Source organism: Echinops telfairi, unplaced genomic scaffold (assembly GCF_000313985.2).
Source record: "Echinops telfairi isolate 266 unplaced genomic scaffold, ASM31398v2 ScPeMD7_7412;HRSCAF=8450, whole genome shotgun sequence".
Classification (NCBI taxonomy): Eukaryota; Metazoa; Chordata; class Mammalia; order Afrosoricida; family Tenrecidae; genus Echinops; species Echinops telfairi.
In genome coordinates, this window is record NW_022111312.1 from 14,168,281 (window position 1) to 14,184,170 (window position 15,890).

The following is a 15,890-nucleotide window of genomic DNA, read 5'->3' on the forward strand; positions in this document are numbered from 1 at the left end:
CTTCTCCTTCTCCTTCTCCTTCTCCTTCTCCTTCTCCTTCTGCTTCTCCTTCTCCTTCTCCTTCTTCTTCTTCTTGTTTTAAGGTGTGATCTGACCAGAGCCTCTGGGTGGCGCAAGCAAGCCACACACTCATCTGCTGGCTGAAAGATTGGTGGTTTGAGTCTACCGGAGGCGCTTTGGAAGAAAAAAAGGCCCTGTGTCCTCTAGAAAGAGAGTGGCCTTGTGTTCCTGGGAGCAGAGCTCCACTCTGACGCACTTGGGGCCGGCAGTGATGGCACCTGGGTTCCTTTTCCCGTCGGGGGTCATTGGCCAAGGGAATCCCCATGTGGCTGATGGCATCCCAGGCGTGGTGGCGCGCATCTCCAAGTGACAGCTCATAAGAAATGGCATCTGCTGCGCTTCCCCCCACGCAGACAAGCGGCGTGAATCACAGCGCTTCTCCCCAGGTCTCTGACCTCGCCCGCCTGGCTGCTGTCTCTGCAGCTCAGTGCAAACGCCTGGAGGGCGGGCTGGACAAGCTGAAGGAGGCCACCATCCAGCTGGACGAGCTGAACCGGAAGCTGGCCGAGCAGAAGGTGGTGCTGGCCGAGAAGTCGGCGGCCTGCGAGGCCCTGCTGCAGGAGATTGCCACCAACACGGCCATCGGCAAGTGTGGGGACACGCTGCCCAGGCAGGAGGCCACAGATTAGCTGCGGCACATGAGTCCCTGCGTTACGAGGGGACTCGGAACAGCAGGAGAGCCGATAGTGCAGGGACGTAGTTCACGCGGTGGGTGACCGGGTCTCGCAGGGACTCAGCAGAGTGATGTCCGAGGGCCAGGATGGGCAGGCCAGCTGAGCGGGTGGCTCTTGAGGTGGGTCTGAATGAACATCGGGAAGGTGATGAGGAGGCAGCGGGGGTCGTCTTGGTGTGTAGGGACACAGGAAGGGCAGTCTGGCAGCAGGGGCAGGGGGTGGGTGGGGCGGGAATGGAGCAATGGCTCATAGCTGGACCAGGAAAAGCAGGTCGGAGGGAAAAGGTCTGCCCTGGTGCTGGAGACCCTGCCTTGAGTCCCTGGCCCCCTGCTGACCCTGGCCCGCCCCCCACCCCCACCCCCCTCAGCGGAGGAGAAGAAGAAGCTGGCAGAGGAGAAGGCCATCGAGATTGAGGAGCAGAACAAGATCATCGCCGTAGAGAAGGCCGAGGCGGAGACGGCACTGGCCGAGGTCATGCCCATCCTGGAGGCGGCCAAGCTGGAGCTGCAGAAGCTGGACAAGTCCGACGTGACAGAGATCAGGTAGCCCGGCTGCCTGCCTGTGGCTGGCCCAGGCAACCACCAGGGCGGCAGTCATGGCACCATGCTGAGCGCTGCGTCCTGGGCCAAGCACTGGCCCTGTTTAGGTCCCGCCCCCTCACCCCCACACCGGCCATCCCTGCCCTCCTCTACCCTGCAGGGAGGCGACAGAGTCAACAGGGAACCCCGGCTGACTCACCAAGGACAAGGGGCTCCAGAAGCGGGCTGGGCTGCCTGACAGGGAGCTGACACCGGGGTGTCTCCCCCTCCTGCAGGGCACACTGGACACTGCAGCCATGAGGCACATTGCCTCTCCAGCTGGGGTCCTGGTGACCACCAGACAGTTCAGAAGTCAACCTGCAAAATGGCGCCTGCTCTGCTGCTCGCAGGAGAAGCAGCCGTGTGTGGGGTGGACAGGCCACTGGGACTAGCTTTCAAAGGCCAGCCGCCCCCCCCTTCCTCTCCAACCTTTCCCCTGTCTGCCGAGCCCTAGTTTAGGAATATCTGTACTCTCTTCTCCTCTTCTGGCTCCCCAGTTGGGAGAGAGAGCCCGTGTCCCAGCCCGCCAGGGCCTTTCTCTCTGTGGTCCCGAGGGGGCAGGTCTATGCTCAGCGTTCCTCCTTCAGGACACCTGTGCCACACCTGGCCCAAAGACAACGCCCTGGCTTTCTTATTGGCGAGAGGGATGCCAACTTGCGAAGAAGGTTGGTTCATTCCAGAGCAGGGACCAAATTCCTAGGAGGTCTGCTGCAATCACCATTGTTGGCACCGTTTCCTAAGTCAGTGTCTTGAAAATCTTCGTAGAAGCAGGCAGCCTCCTCTTTCTCCCTCAGAGCAGCTGATGGGCTCGAACCACCACCGACCTGTGGTTAGCAGCCCCATGCTTAACCCACGACCCCGCCAAGGATCCCGGAACTTGTGTCCTTAGACACACGCATGTATTACAACATAAACACCACGGCCGATTCTCAGTATTTGTAACAACACACTCTGCCTCTCTCTCTCTGCTCCTTGGTCTTTTTTTCTCTCTCTTTGTAGCAACACATTTTAGAGAGCTTTTGCATGACAATAGATGAAGCTGTTCCTTCGTCTTTGCAAAGAGCTGCATCGGGTCCCATTCCATGGCTGTGCTATGTTTTATTAATGATGAACCTCGCTGGGTTCCAGCGCAGCAAAGGATAACCTGGGCTTGCCTCTTTGGGCACCTGTGTCAGGCCCGCCAGAACTGCTTGGCTGGGTCCAAGGGTGTGGCACACCAATGCCCCCAGCTGCCTGGCTTCTCCCTGGGGCTGCACACATTCCCACTCCCACTCCCAGTCCACTCGCTCAGCTGCTAACAGCAACATTGTAGGGTCAAGTCCACCCAGAGGTGCTTTGGAAGAACCGTCTGGCCCCCTGCTGCCAGCATCCAGGCCCTTGAAAACCCCGAGGCACCCACTCCGGCTCTGGTTTGGGCTTTGCCACCCCCAGGAGCCTGCAGTTTCACAACGTCAGCAACAGAGGGCACGCTCAGCCACTGGGAATTTCACTGTTCTCCCACGAACCTACCATGATAAGGCACTGTGTGTGGGAGTCACTTATCTTATGGTGGACAACTTGGTTTGTGTGTCCGTGTGTCCACCGGGGGCTGTCTTGTTCCTTTTCTTGTCCATTTCCAGATCAGAGAGAGAGGTGAGCTTTTTAAATCCGTGGTCGGGGTTGTGGTATTTCCCACTAGTTGGCCACCCACGGCCGTCTGGCTGTGTTTATGAAGCTCACGTGTTCATCCTGAGTTTGCCACGCACACAGGTCTGTACCGTTCTCCGTGGCAGGTGTTTACTTTGTTAGTTCTGCCTCGGGGCGTCGTAGCTAAAAGGCCAGGCTGCGGGATGGTTTCCCCGTGGCTGGTTCTAGAACTTTCACCATGCGGTGCTTCCAGTCGATGTGGTTCAGATTCTTCTCGGTGGTGGTGTCTGTATGAGTGGGCCTCGTCCGCCTTGTGCCTGAAGACATCTCACGGATTCTTAGACCCGCCCCCTCCCCGCCCCGAGGATTCGGAGGGTGGCAGCTGAGCCAGGCTTCACCCAGCCCCCACCCCAGGAGACCCTTCAACCACCCAGACAGCACCCACTTTCATCAGCAGGGACTCTGGCCTCATGGAGGCTTTCCTGGTGGCTCTGAGGCCATTACCATAGCCCTCGGGCTGGAGCTGTGCTGCTCAGTCCCGTCTGCTCTCTCCCCTCTTTCCCTGCTCCACCTGCTCTGGGTCACCCAGGCCCCTCACCACGTGCTCAGGGTTCCTGGTTCTTTGAAGGAGTTGGAGGCTAAGCAGACAAGGGCTACTGAAGCCAGAGAAGAACACCCCTCCTTTGTTTTCTCGGCTGTAAGAACAAGGGCTGCTACCATCATCCTTAGAGTCACACTCCTTCCGGCGCAGCTCGCTGCTCATCGGTTTCCGCTGATGAGAAAGTGGTTTTCCTCCCAGGCCATCCTTTCTCATTTCCGTTTAACCACCTCTCGGGGGATTCATGCCCCCTTTTCCATGTGGATTTGACTCGGAATTCTTTCTCGACTCCTAATCTGAAGGCAGAGCCGCTGGGTCCTGTTTTCTGTTATGAGCGGGCCAGAATCCGTCCTGCCGACCCCGTCAGTCGTCTGAACACGTGGGTGGCACTGTGAGTCAGGGACCTTCCCCTTTCTCACTCTCTGCCTTCTGCTCCTCCTCTCTGGCTTCGGGGCCAGCCCAGTGCCACAGCGCAGCCAGGCGCGGCTCCCCCTCGGCCTGGCGGGACCCTGTTTCCCCCTCGGTCTGGCGGGACGCTGTTGTCCCCTCCGCAGCGGTGGCCTGCTCAGAGACATAGCCCATGGCTGTGAAGAGGCCTCGTGCGTAGAGACATTGGCGCGTGCATAGAGCAACCACACACCAGGCCCTGCTCCTCGTCCCCTGGACAGGGTGACAATGACGGCAGTGGGGATCACCCTATTGGAGCAGCACGTCCCCTTAGGGGACGCTGGAAGGATCCAAACTCCCTGCCGACCGACTCACAGGGAGCTCGGAGGACAGGGTGGAGCTGCCCCTGTGCTTCCGAGACAGAGCTCTTTCCAGGAGTAGAAAGCCTCCTGTTTCTTTCTCCTGCGGAGCAGCTGGTGGTTGGCTGCAAAATTAGGTACCTGCACTTTACTTTAGGAGCCCTGAGGGCGTACTGAGTCATGAGGCAGGCCACTAACCACAGGGCCAGCAACAGGGCCAGCAGTTCAAAACCACCAGCTGTCCCACAGGGGAAAGGTGAGGCTTTCTACTCCCATTGAGACTGAGCCTGGGAAACCCACAGGGGCAGTTCTCTTCTCCTCTGTCATCTGGGCCCTTATGAGTTAGGACCCACTCGGTGAGAGTGTGTAGCCCCATCAAGGAGTACGGGCTGTGGTACGGGAGGGTTTCATTGCCGGACCACTGAAGAAGAGGGTGGCAGGCCACATCGGTTTGGGAGGCTCTGGGTGAGCGTCTGAAGATGCAGTTATAAATGTTCCTTCTCACGTTCTACCAAGACCTCTGCATTTTAATCATTGCTCCCTTCCCCAGTCCACTGCCCATTCAAGTCCCAGGAGGCTGGTCTGCACCCTGATGGGCGCGACCCAGTCCCTCCCAGACCCAGGAGCCAGCACGGCTCCCAGCTGGTACCACCTCTGCCACTAGGCCCTTGCTGTCCGACCCACCTGTGTCCTGGCTCCTGGCAGGTCCTTCGCGAAGCCACCGAAGCAGGTACAGACGGTCTGTGAGTGCATCCTCATCATGAAAGGGTACAAGGAGCTCAACTGGAAGACGGCCAAGGGCATGATGTCGGACCCCAACTTCCTGCGGTCCCTGATGGAGATCGACTTCGACTCCATCAGCCAGGGCCAGGTGAAGAACATCCGAAGTGAGTGCCAGCCACCAACCGCCGGGGCCCCTCTCAGGTGCGCGCCCTGGTCTCAGGGCTCGGACCAAGAGGGGGGATGGGGCTTCCCAAAGGCAGACCCCTTGGGGTGGGTCGCCTGGGTCCCCACCTACTGTGGAGCGGGGAGGGGGCCGGGAATCGGCAACACCGAGGCACTTGCCCTGTGTGGGGAGCAGAGGGCCCCTGAGAATAATGGCGGCCATGCAACTGTCCTCCAAAATGGATGGATGGCCGGTGGGCAGCAGCAGCAGGTGCCCACTGGATGTCCTACTCAGCAGTGGCTCTGGGTCCCTCAGAAACAAGCCCTTCTGAAAGGAGCCCAACCGGGCCTTCCCTGAAATTGCCCAGAGCTAGGCTGCTCTGGGCTGGATCCCCTGACATACCAGGCCTGCTATAGGTCCCTGGGGGTGGACAAGGAGACCCCTGGGTCCCTGCAGGTGGACAGGGAGGAAGAGAAGTTTCACCCATAGCCAGCCCCCCCTCCCCCGTGGGTGATCAAATGCCTGCCTCTCGCTGTGGTCTGCTCCTGGACCCAGTGGGAATGTTTCACCTGCTGTCTCTGAGTCGACACCAACTCACGGCAGCCCCAGGGAGGGTTCCCGGGCTGTGAATCGGATGGAGCCAGATAGCCTCACCCTGGCGCTGGCCTGACGGGTCACCGCCCAGCGCTTCCCTGACCGCGGCCAGGCTCCTTGGGTGAGCTCAGTCCTTGCCAAAAGCACGACGGGTGTAATGCCACCGCTTAGCTTGATTATTAAGACCTTTGCCATAAAGTGTTCATTTGCAGCCCCTTCCAGCTGAAGTCCACAAAAACAACCACGACAGACACCCCACAAAACTCCGGCTCTGAATAGCCACTGGATGGGCTTCAACTCACTCCCCGGGCGAGGGTGGGGATGGGGACTGAGGGGCTCACTGCCTGCACCAACCTGCTCTTCCCAGTCAGTTCCTTCTTGGAGCCACTTTGGGGCCCACTCAGGGGTCCATGGACACCCGGCGGGGTCACACCGAAGCAGCTGGACACGAGGAGGTCACGCACACCAACAAACTCAAACTCCCGCATGAGTCAGGGCTGAGTCCCAGCACCGCTGTGGGCTTCTGAGACCCTCACGGTTTACAGGAGTAGAAAGCCCACTCTTTCTTCCCCAGAGTTGTTTTGGGTTTTTTTTTTGGCACATGGTTTTGAACTGCCGACCATGGGCATTGCAGCCCAACACATAGCCACTACGCCCCCAGGGCTCCATAGGAGGCCCCACATTCACTTAAACAGAGCTCGGTCCTGCCCACGAGTCGAGTTTCTGGGGGCTGAGGCCGAAGGAGCGAGGTCTGCGTCCGCCTTGGCCTCCCTCAGCCAGCGGGTTTTCTGCTGTACTTTCCCGAGATAGCGTTGGCCGCTCACGGAGCGCATGACCTCCTTGACCTCTAGGTCTCCTGAAGACGCTCAACACCACCATCGAAGAGATGGAAGCTGTGAGCAAGGCAGGCTTGGGGATGCTGAAATTCGTGGAGGCCGTCATGGGCTACTGCGACGTTTTCCGAGAGATCAAGCCCAAAAGAGAAAAGGTACCGCAAGACCACCGGCAGGGACTGAGCTGTGTCAGAATCCACGGGTCAGGCGCCCTGGCCGCCCTGTGGGCGTGGCATTGGGCTGCAAGCGACCGGCCGCTCTTCAGGAGAAAGATGAGGCTGTCTGCTCCCAGGAAGGTGTACGGTCTCAGAGCCGACTGGGTGGCAGTGGCTTTGGTTGGGGCTTCAGCCTCTCTGAAGAGGTCTGTGGTAGTGCTCTGATGCTAAGCCTCTGAAGCAGCCCCCTCCCCAGTAAATGATAACCCTGGAGCTCTGCTTCCACCAGACATCGTGTGAACCCCAAAAGGGGGGGCTGAAAGATTGTCGAATGCCGCGGGGAAAGAACAGGCTGACAGACGTCCGCGGTGGTTCCATTGAGCACAAGCTGGGCGTCCTGAGCCAGCACGGTGCACGTTTGGGACCAGATAGCCCCTAGAGGAAGGAGCCCGGGGGTGGGTTGATTGCCAACTGAAAGGTTGGGGATTCAAATCCACTGAGAGGTTCCATGGGAAAAATATGTGGCCATCTGCTCCCACAAGGGTGGTAGTCTAAAAGGCACTCGGCAGTCTGCCCAGGCACACATTGATGTCCTCGTGGAATCAGCGACTGGCACACGAGGGCCCCTGCCAGCGCCCTCCTTTGTAGTGGGGCTTTCCCTGTGCATCGTGCGAGGGTTAACCCCCCTCCCCTGGAGAGGGAGACCCACTGGGTCAAAGTCATATCAGACTCTTACTGCCATCGAGTCTGTAGGACAGAGTAGAACTGCCCCTGTGAATTGCTGAGACCATAACTCCTTACGGGAGTAGAAAGCCCAGTCTTCTTCCCACAGAGAGGCTGGTGGTTTCAAACTGCTGACCTGGGGGGTCGCAGCCCAACTCATAACCACTATGCCGACAGTATGTGGAATACAGAATACCAAGGGCACATAATATTAATTCCCTCATTTTCCCCACCATGTTCTGGCATTGCTTTGTGAGAGAGCGGTATTACACGGAAGCTTTCTTACTCAGAAAACTTCGATCCCGTGCAGAAAGGTGTTGTCTCGAATGTGTCTCTTATCCTTTGATGTTCCTGTGTGTGAAGGTCATCTTCCTGTGACCACCGTATGTGTGAAAATTAGGCCACCTGCTCTCAGGGGTGCAGGGCACCCTCCTCAAAGTGGTGCAGAACTCACACAGACACGAGGCCATGTGCCCTGACAGTGGCAAAGAACTTGAACTTTCTTAAAAAGTGCTGTGTGAGCAGGACCCCAGGTGTGAGACTGCTTTACTGTTGAGTTTATATGCAGCAAAGCATACACGCTGCCATTTCTACCTGTCTGTGTCACCTCGTGACGTCAATGGTATTCTTTGAGCCGTGCAAGCATCCTCACCCTCCTTCTCTCAGGGGTTCCTCCCCAGCCTTCCTCCCTCACCTCGCAGGTCGCTGCTGTGAACTTGGCCCCATGTAGACACGTGACTTATCCCACTTTCTCCCTGTGTTTCCTGTGCCCACTCCTCCTCCTTTCCTAACCTTCTGAACTTTGCCCTTGGCTAAATGCTGCTCTTTGGATCTCAAATGGTTGATTAGGCTAAGGCAGTGGTTTTCAACCTTCCGAATGCCGTGACCCTTTCGTACAGTTCCTCACGTGGTGGTGACCCCCCAACCATAACATGATTTTCGTTGCTACATCATCACTGTCATTTTGCTACTGTGATGAATTTTCATGTAAATATCCAATAGTCAGGATGTGTTTTCATTGTTACAAATTGAACATAATTAAAGGATAGTGATTAATCCCCAAAACAACACATCATTCTATATTGTGAAATATTTATTTCTAATGACAAATCAATGAAACTTTGTCTTGAAGCATGGTGTAGCATCGGTGTATCTGCATGTGGGTGGACCCGCCTGGAGAATGATAGAGGAGTGATGTCTCCATGCCCAAGACCATTGAAAATATGTGTGTTCCAATGGTCTTAGGCGACCCCTGTGAAAAAGTCACTTGCAACCGCCAAAGGGGTCGCGACCCAGAGGTTGAGAACCGCTGTCTAAGCTGTGAGTACCTCCCTAGTCCTCCTGTTTCCCTTACAGACCTGTCTGTTGTTTGGCTGAAACTTGAGCTGTGGGAGTGAGTTCAGTCCCAGACCTGCAGGGTGACTAAGGGCCATGGCCTCAGGGGGCCCATCAGTCTCTGTCTGCCACGTGACCCGACTCGATCCTTTTTTATGATTCTGAGTGTAATTCCACTTTCTTTTTTTTTTCTTTCGTTTTTATAACTTTTTATGATTTAAAACTTTATAGAGTAAATAGGTTTCCATTCAACAGTTCATACATTGATTGCACTCCCCAAGACATACCAGCCTTCTTCTCCCGTCCGCCCTCCGAGTTTTTATATTATTCATCCTTCTTTCCTATTCCATCATGATTTTAAGAGTTTTTATCCATACGCAAATGCTGTCCCTTTGATTTTGTACAGTTGATTGTTCTAGGGAGTGTATGTTATTCTCGGTTGTTATTCTTCCCCTCAAAGCCTGTATATTGTTGGGCTGAAAGCTGAGTCAGAGGAGTGAGTACGGGTCCAAGAGTGAAGAGTCACTAAAGGCCATAATCAGCAGATTCCAAGTCTCCATCAGACCAGTAAGCCTGATCTATATTATGATTTCAGGTTTTGTTCCACTTTCTTCTCCCACTCAACTCAGGACCCTTTTGTGATCCATCTACTTCTTCTGGTCTCAGGGTTGTGGAGGCTGAGGTTCGCTGTGGTCAATTCATCCTCTGGATTAACTGTTCCCATACATCTTCTATTTTCTTTACTCTTCTTTTATGGTACTTCTGTGCTGTCTCTGGGGGGTAACAAAGAGCATGAAGGTGGTACAGGCACAACTGTCATCTGGGTGGGCACTCTACTGGTTGGTACATCTGTGAAGCAGAAACACCATGTTCAGCTTTCTTTTGGGCACTGAAAGCTGGAAGAGCAATGAGGTACCCATGCACTCTGTGGAAGTCTGGAAGGTCCTCTCCCCACAAGGGTGCGCCATGTCAGTAGAGGGACAGCAGTGCAAAACATGGGTGCCCATGTAATTCCACTTTCTACCAGGACCTTCTCGTGTGCCCCTTTCGGAGCAGTCGGCAGTGGGGGCTGGGCACCACCTAGTTCTTCTGGCCTCATTGGAACAAGCTGATGTTCCGTGGTTCATAAGTACACTGGACTGATCGTTTCCACGGTTTCCAGTTTCCATCCCCCTCTTCCCTCAGACAGAGGCCACGGACTGCAGCACTTGAGCTTTTAGGGCCATAGTCACGTCTCGCCGCAGGAGGATGTACAAAATTGTCCTTGTGAGCTGTGCTGTGCCAATTGACCTTGGTCTCCCCTCAGACCATGGATTTGAGGCCCAGGCCCCACGGCTTCCGGAAAGTGCGAGACTGTTTGTTCTCGCCCCTCCAGCTTCTCCACTGCCGCCGCCGCCCCATTCTGCGGTTGTCTTTTCTCAGGTGGCCAGACTGGAACGGAACTTCTTCCTCACGAAACGGGAGCTGGAAAGGATCCAGAATGAGCTAGCCACGCTCCAGAGAGAACTGGAAGCTCTGGGGGCCAAATACGAGGCGGCCATACTGGAGAGACAAAAGCTGCAGGAGGAAGCGGAGATCATGGAGAGACGGCTGATCGCGGCCGACAAGCTCATCTCGGGTCTCGGGTCAGAAAACATCAGGTCAGTGTGTGGCGAAACCCACCGAGCACGAGCCACCCCACTGCTCACGCATTTCATGTTGGGAGGTACCCCCACGCACAAAACTCCGCCCGTCACCCCCAAAACCAACACTCACGGGCACTCGTGCACGTGCTTGGAGGGGTGCACAGGTGGGTGGCTTTGAACCCACACGTTCGAGTCAGCCTTGTCTCAAGGGCGGTGAGTTTGGCAAAGTTCTGCCTTCTTGCCTCAGCTCACAGACCGTCGACAAGGCTCTGGGCTGCTTCCTGCCTCATTTTCCATCACGTTGAGCTTTCTGTTGGGGGTCTCGCTGCTTGAAGTGGCCCCGCCACGGTGGTGGAGTGCTGTGACGTGCCTTAGGGAGAAGAGGTGCATAGCGTATCAGAGAAACTTCTTCCAGGCCAGAGCGGCAGTGCTGTGCTGTGGGCTCGTGAGATAAATTGAGGCTCTTCAGACCTGCGCCAAGAACAGGGCCATGTGCTGATTCGTGATGAAGCTGCTGGGACCAGAGCCTCGCAGGAACCCTGTGCGGCCTTGGGAGCAGCTGCTCAGGCTCTGCTGCACCAGCGTGGGTGGTGACAGTTGTCGGCCACCGGGCCACGAAGAACGAGAACCTGTGGCAGCTCCCAGTGAGACTTTGTCGCTTGTAGGTCAACGTCCTAAGTGGGGTTCCCGGCCACCTTGGTTCTTAGTTTTACCTGGCATTTCTACCCAGGAGCACACGAAGAGTTTTCATTTTACCACTGTCCTATCTGATGTGGCTAAGGGCCCCTTTGCGGGATCTGCTTCTACCTGGCACTGTCATGCATTCAGGAATGCCTAAGGGTTAAGGCGCAGCACCGCTGCGGAGGCAAGGAGAAACCAGGGGCCACTGGCAGGCTGCCTGGGTCCTAGCCCCCTTTACCTCCCTCGTGACCTCCGAGCCTGGAGCCTGTTGTGGAAGAATCGGTAGCTGGACCATGCCTTCTCGCGGTCCAGGTGTCATGTTCCGTCCTGGGCTCCAGGTTCACGTGGATGGAGCTGTCTGCAGAGATGGGCAACCCCACCGGGCACAACTCGCCCCCAGGCTGGGACCGTGGTCTCCAGCCTAGCATCTGCACCACAGGCGTGGAGGCGGTTCAGTAGGGCTGGAAGGAGTGCCCTTTGGCCGTTTCCCGGAAGAGGCCAGAAGGCTGCTCTCTTTTCATCTTGGATAGAGTTCTGCCACCGAGCCGGCAGGGCTGGTTCTGTCTCGGTGGGCTTGTCTCTGTACATCGTTGACTGATAGGCATTTGGAAGCAATGCCTTTACAGCTTGGGGACTGGCATTGAGACCAAAGGCGGTCCACAGACGCGCCGGGGCCCCTGCCAGGTGGAGTCCCTGGGTGGCTTAAGGGTTAAGCTCTCAGCTGCTACCTGGGAGGCTGGAGGTTTGATCTTACCCAAGGAGGGCCCGGCAGTCCGCTTCCAAAGGACCACAGCCATTGGAAACCCACTGAGCCGAGTCCTGCTTAGACACCCCTGAGCTCATGAAGTCGTGCTGAGCCCTGGACTGGGGAGTCTTTCCAAAGGCCCGGTCTCCTGCATGACCAGACTCCGTCTGAGCTGGGAATCCCCCTGGCAGTGCAGCAGGTGACCCTGCCAGCAGTGGGTAGAAGGTGATTGCCACCCCCCTCCCCGACTCCAACACGCGCGCACACACACACACAGGTGGCTGAGCGACCTGGACGAGCTGATGCACCGGCGGGTGAAGTTGCTGGGAGACTGCCTGCTGTGTGCCGCGTTCCTGAGCTACGAGGGGGCCTTCACGTGGGAGTTCCGGGACGAGATGGTCAACCAAGTCTGGCAGAATGACATCCAGGAGCGGGGCATCCCCTTGAGCCAACCCTTCCGACTGGAGAGCCTGCTCACGGACGACGTTGAGATTAGCAGGTGGACGGAGCTGGGGAGACCCTGGGGCGGGGGTGGGGTAGGGCAATACAGAGCTCCGGGGATTGAGTGGGGATAGGGCGATGGCTTCAGCCACACCCAGGGGGAGTGAGTGGGGATAGGGCGATGGCTGCAGCCACACCCAGGAGTCCGGGCGGCCAATCCCACCACCCTCCGCCCTTGGTCACTGCTGCTGACCCTTCCAGGTGGGGCTCCCAGGGGCTGCCGCCTGACGAGCTCTCGGTCCAGAACGGCATCCTGACCACCAGGGCCAGCCGCTTCCCCCTGTGCATCGACCCCCAGCAGCAGGCCCTCAACTGGATCAAGAGGAAAGAGGAGAAGAACAACCTGAGGGTACGGCCTGATCTGCCCCCTGCCGCCCAGTCCCTCTGCCCGCTGACCCCTCATGCAGGGGACTCTTCTCAACATGCAACACGTGCAGCCTCCCCGGGCTGTGAGCAGCTGGAGACAGAGATGACGGTTTTCTCCTTCCTGTGCCCCTCCACCCTGCATGGCGTGGCAGCGGGCGTGATGCTCAGGCACTGTTTGGCTTGCTTGCTTTGTGGGGTAGTGAGCAGCTTGACTGGGATTATTAGTCCTCTCCCACTGCTATATCAGAAGGAACACCAGTGGACGGCTGTAACAAAGAGAGGTTGATAAGACTGATTCTCTCCCGGGTGAGGGGCTAGAAGTCTGAATTCAGGACACCAGCTCCAGCGGAAGACATTAGTGTTCCGTGTGGGCTCTCTGGGAAGGCCCTGGAGGACTTTCAACACCTGTGGGCCCCTCGTTCCGTGGAGACCCCCGTGTGTGTTACCATCAGTCATCCCTGGGTCTAGGAGGTTCCCAGCACAGGGGCCCCGATCCACAGGGCACACTCTGCTCCCGCTCTTCTCTCCTGGTGGTCCCACTGAGGTCCCTCTTTCTCTGCCTGCTTCTCTCCCCTCGTCTCACTTGTGAGATAGAAGGGGTGCAGGCCACACCCCAGGTAAGCCCCCCTTTCATGAGATCAGGGCTAGGACCTGAGGCGGATCCTATCCCAGTCTTCTCGCACTGATTGGCTGATGAGATTGCATCCTGACAGGTGTGCCGTTCCATAACGGCCAGCCCACGAAGAATCCTGGCCCAGCCAAGAGGCCACGCCTCTTGTGGGGACTCAGCCCAGTCCACGGTACCCCCTCTCCTTACAACAGCCTAGAGCACTTTCACAGAACCATGCAACCTGCACCACATCGATTTCAGAGCATGTTGACCGCCCGGGAGGAACCCACACCTGTTAGCATCCACGCTCACTTCTCCTCCCCCTCTCCTGTCTCTGGCTGACTTTGCCTCTCCCGGACAATTCGTGGACTCGCCTCTGCAATGAGTAGCCTCTAGGGGTGGGCCTTCTTTCCCAGAGTCCAGCATTTCCCGGGCTCATCTGTGCTGTCGCTGCTATAGCGGATCATCCCTTCTCACGTGGGTCGGATAGGCCGCATTTCCTTTCGCCACCGGGCAGGAGGCGGGCCTTTGGGTGGTTTCCACCCGGAGGCCCCTGTGAGTGCTGCTGCCGTGCAGGCTTGGGTACAGACCTAGGACGAACCACCGGTCCCGACCAACCACACTCTGGATGAAACACGGACACGTTTGTGATTCGGTTTTTATCCTTTCTTCCTAGTTTTTCTTGGCAGGTTCCAAGGTCAGGGCATTTCTGCTTTCGAAATCCACAGGTAGCTGAAGTGGGACAAACATCAACACAAGAGTGTTTAGGGAATTCCTCCCCCCTTTCCTACGCTTTCCAGAGGGTTCTGAAGTTGCCCGTCTACTCCCAGCCCTCAGGGCTACTCTCACCCCATTTCTTTTTTCTTTAAAATTTCATGATTTTAAAAAACCGTTTTATTGGGGGCTCGTACAACTCTTATCACAATCCATACATCCATCCATTGTGCCAAGCACATTTGTACATTCATTGCCCTCATCATTCTCAAAACATTTGCTCTCCACCTAAGCTCCTCATTTTTATCCCCTCCCTCTCAACTCCCCCCTCCCTCATGAACCCTTGATCATTTATAAATTATTATTCTGTCATATCTTACACTGTCTGATGTCTCCCTTCACCTTCTTTCCTGTTGTCCATTCTCCAGGGAGGAGGCTATATGTAGATCCCTGTAATCAGTTCCCCCTTTCCACCCCACCTACCCTCCACCCTCCCAGTATTCACCACTCTCACCACTAGTCCTGAAGGGATCATCCGTCCTAGATTCCCTGTGTTTCCAGTTCCTGTCTGTACCAGTGTACATCCTCTGGTCTAGCCAAATTTGTAAGGTAGAATTGGGATCATGATCCTGGGTGGGTTGGAGGGGGAGGAAGCATTTAGGAACTAGAAGAAAGTTGTATGTTTCATTGTTGCTACACTGCACCGATTGGGTCATCTCCTCCCCGAGACCCTTCCGTAAGGGGATGTCCAGTTGCCTACAGATGGGCTTTGGGTCCCCACTCCGCACTCCTCCTCATTCACAATGATAAGATTTTTTGTTCTTTGATGCCTGATACCTGATCTCTTTGACACCTTGTGATCACTTCAGCGATCATATTGGGCTCACTCCATTTCTTATGGGGAGAGAGGCCAGTAAGCAAACCAACATCCTAAAGTGCTGGGAGACGGGAGAGAGAGGGGAAGTCTTTTGGATGGTTTAAGGGAAATGTCCAGTCAGCCAGGCTTTGTGAGGGAAGTGGATAAAAATAGAAAAGCGATTTACACAATGATGTCTGTGGATGTAGTGTTTGGATCCCTCTTGATCCTTGGTTCTCCTGCACTTGCACAGGTCACTGGACCATGACCTTGGAACCAGAGGCCGCTCTGAGCCTGGACCTCCTGGGTTTCTGGGTGTGTCCCGTACTCCTCCTCTCCCTCTCCCTCGGGTCCCTTCAAGGTCACGGCATGCTCCTGTTGCACTGGCATGGTTCCCTTGGATGGCCGAGGGCACAGCTCAGCACGCCGCCTTGCCGCACCTGCGTCCTGTCCCCTGCAGGTTGCCTCTTTCAACGACCCCGACTTCCTGAAGCAGCTGGAAATGTCCATCAAGTACGGCACGCCTTTCCTGTTCCACGACGTGGATGAGTACATCGACCCTGTCATTGACAACGTCCTGGAGAAGAACATAAAAGTCGCCCAGGGTCGGCAGTTTATCATACTGGGAGACAAGGAAGTGGACTACGACTCCAATTTCAGACTGTATCTCAACACCAAGCTGGCCAATCCGCGGTACAGCCCCTCCGTGTTTGGGAAAGCCATGGTGATCAACTACACTGGTAAGCACACTCGGGACCTCAGTACAATGAAGGTGACCATGGAAACAATCCACGATGGAGGCTTGGGGGGGGGGCGGCGGCCTGTGACAAACAGGCACCAGGTCATTCTTTAAGCCAAAGCCAGAAGGTTTGAGGCCCTTAAGCCTGCCGAGGGCTGCATGTGTTTGGATACACGCTCAGCCCGAGCGGACCATGGGCTTCTGGGTTCCCCTTGGCATGGGTGAGAGCGCAGCAGGCTGGGCCA

The 15,890-nt window shown here is 56.4% G+C and overlaps 1 protein-coding gene across 1 annotated transcript in view; it reads left to right on the top strand.

Moving 5' to 3' along the window:
* Nucleotides 1-15,890, top strand: part of DNAH10 (dynein axonemal heavy chain 10) — a 150,035-nt gene that overhangs the window by 112,626 nt on the left and 21,519 nt on the right. Inside the window, exons 52-59 of the mRNA XM_045296728.1 lie at nucleotides 484-645; nucleotides 1,102-1,276; nucleotides 4,988-5,169; nucleotides 6,614-6,750; nucleotides 10,231-10,448; nucleotides 12,137-12,358; nucleotides 12,562-12,709; nucleotides 15,367-15,678. Coding sequence (XP_045152663.1) covers nucleotides 484-645; nucleotides 1,102-1,276; nucleotides 4,988-5,169; nucleotides 6,614-6,750; nucleotides 10,231-10,448; nucleotides 12,137-12,358; nucleotides 12,562-12,709; nucleotides 15,367-15,678 — 1,556 coding nt within the window. The remainder of the gene's footprint in view (nucleotides 1-483; nucleotides 646-1,101; nucleotides 1,277-4,987; nucleotides 5,170-6,613; nucleotides 6,751-10,230; nucleotides 10,449-12,136; nucleotides 12,359-12,561; nucleotides 12,710-15,366; nucleotides 15,679-15,890) is intronic.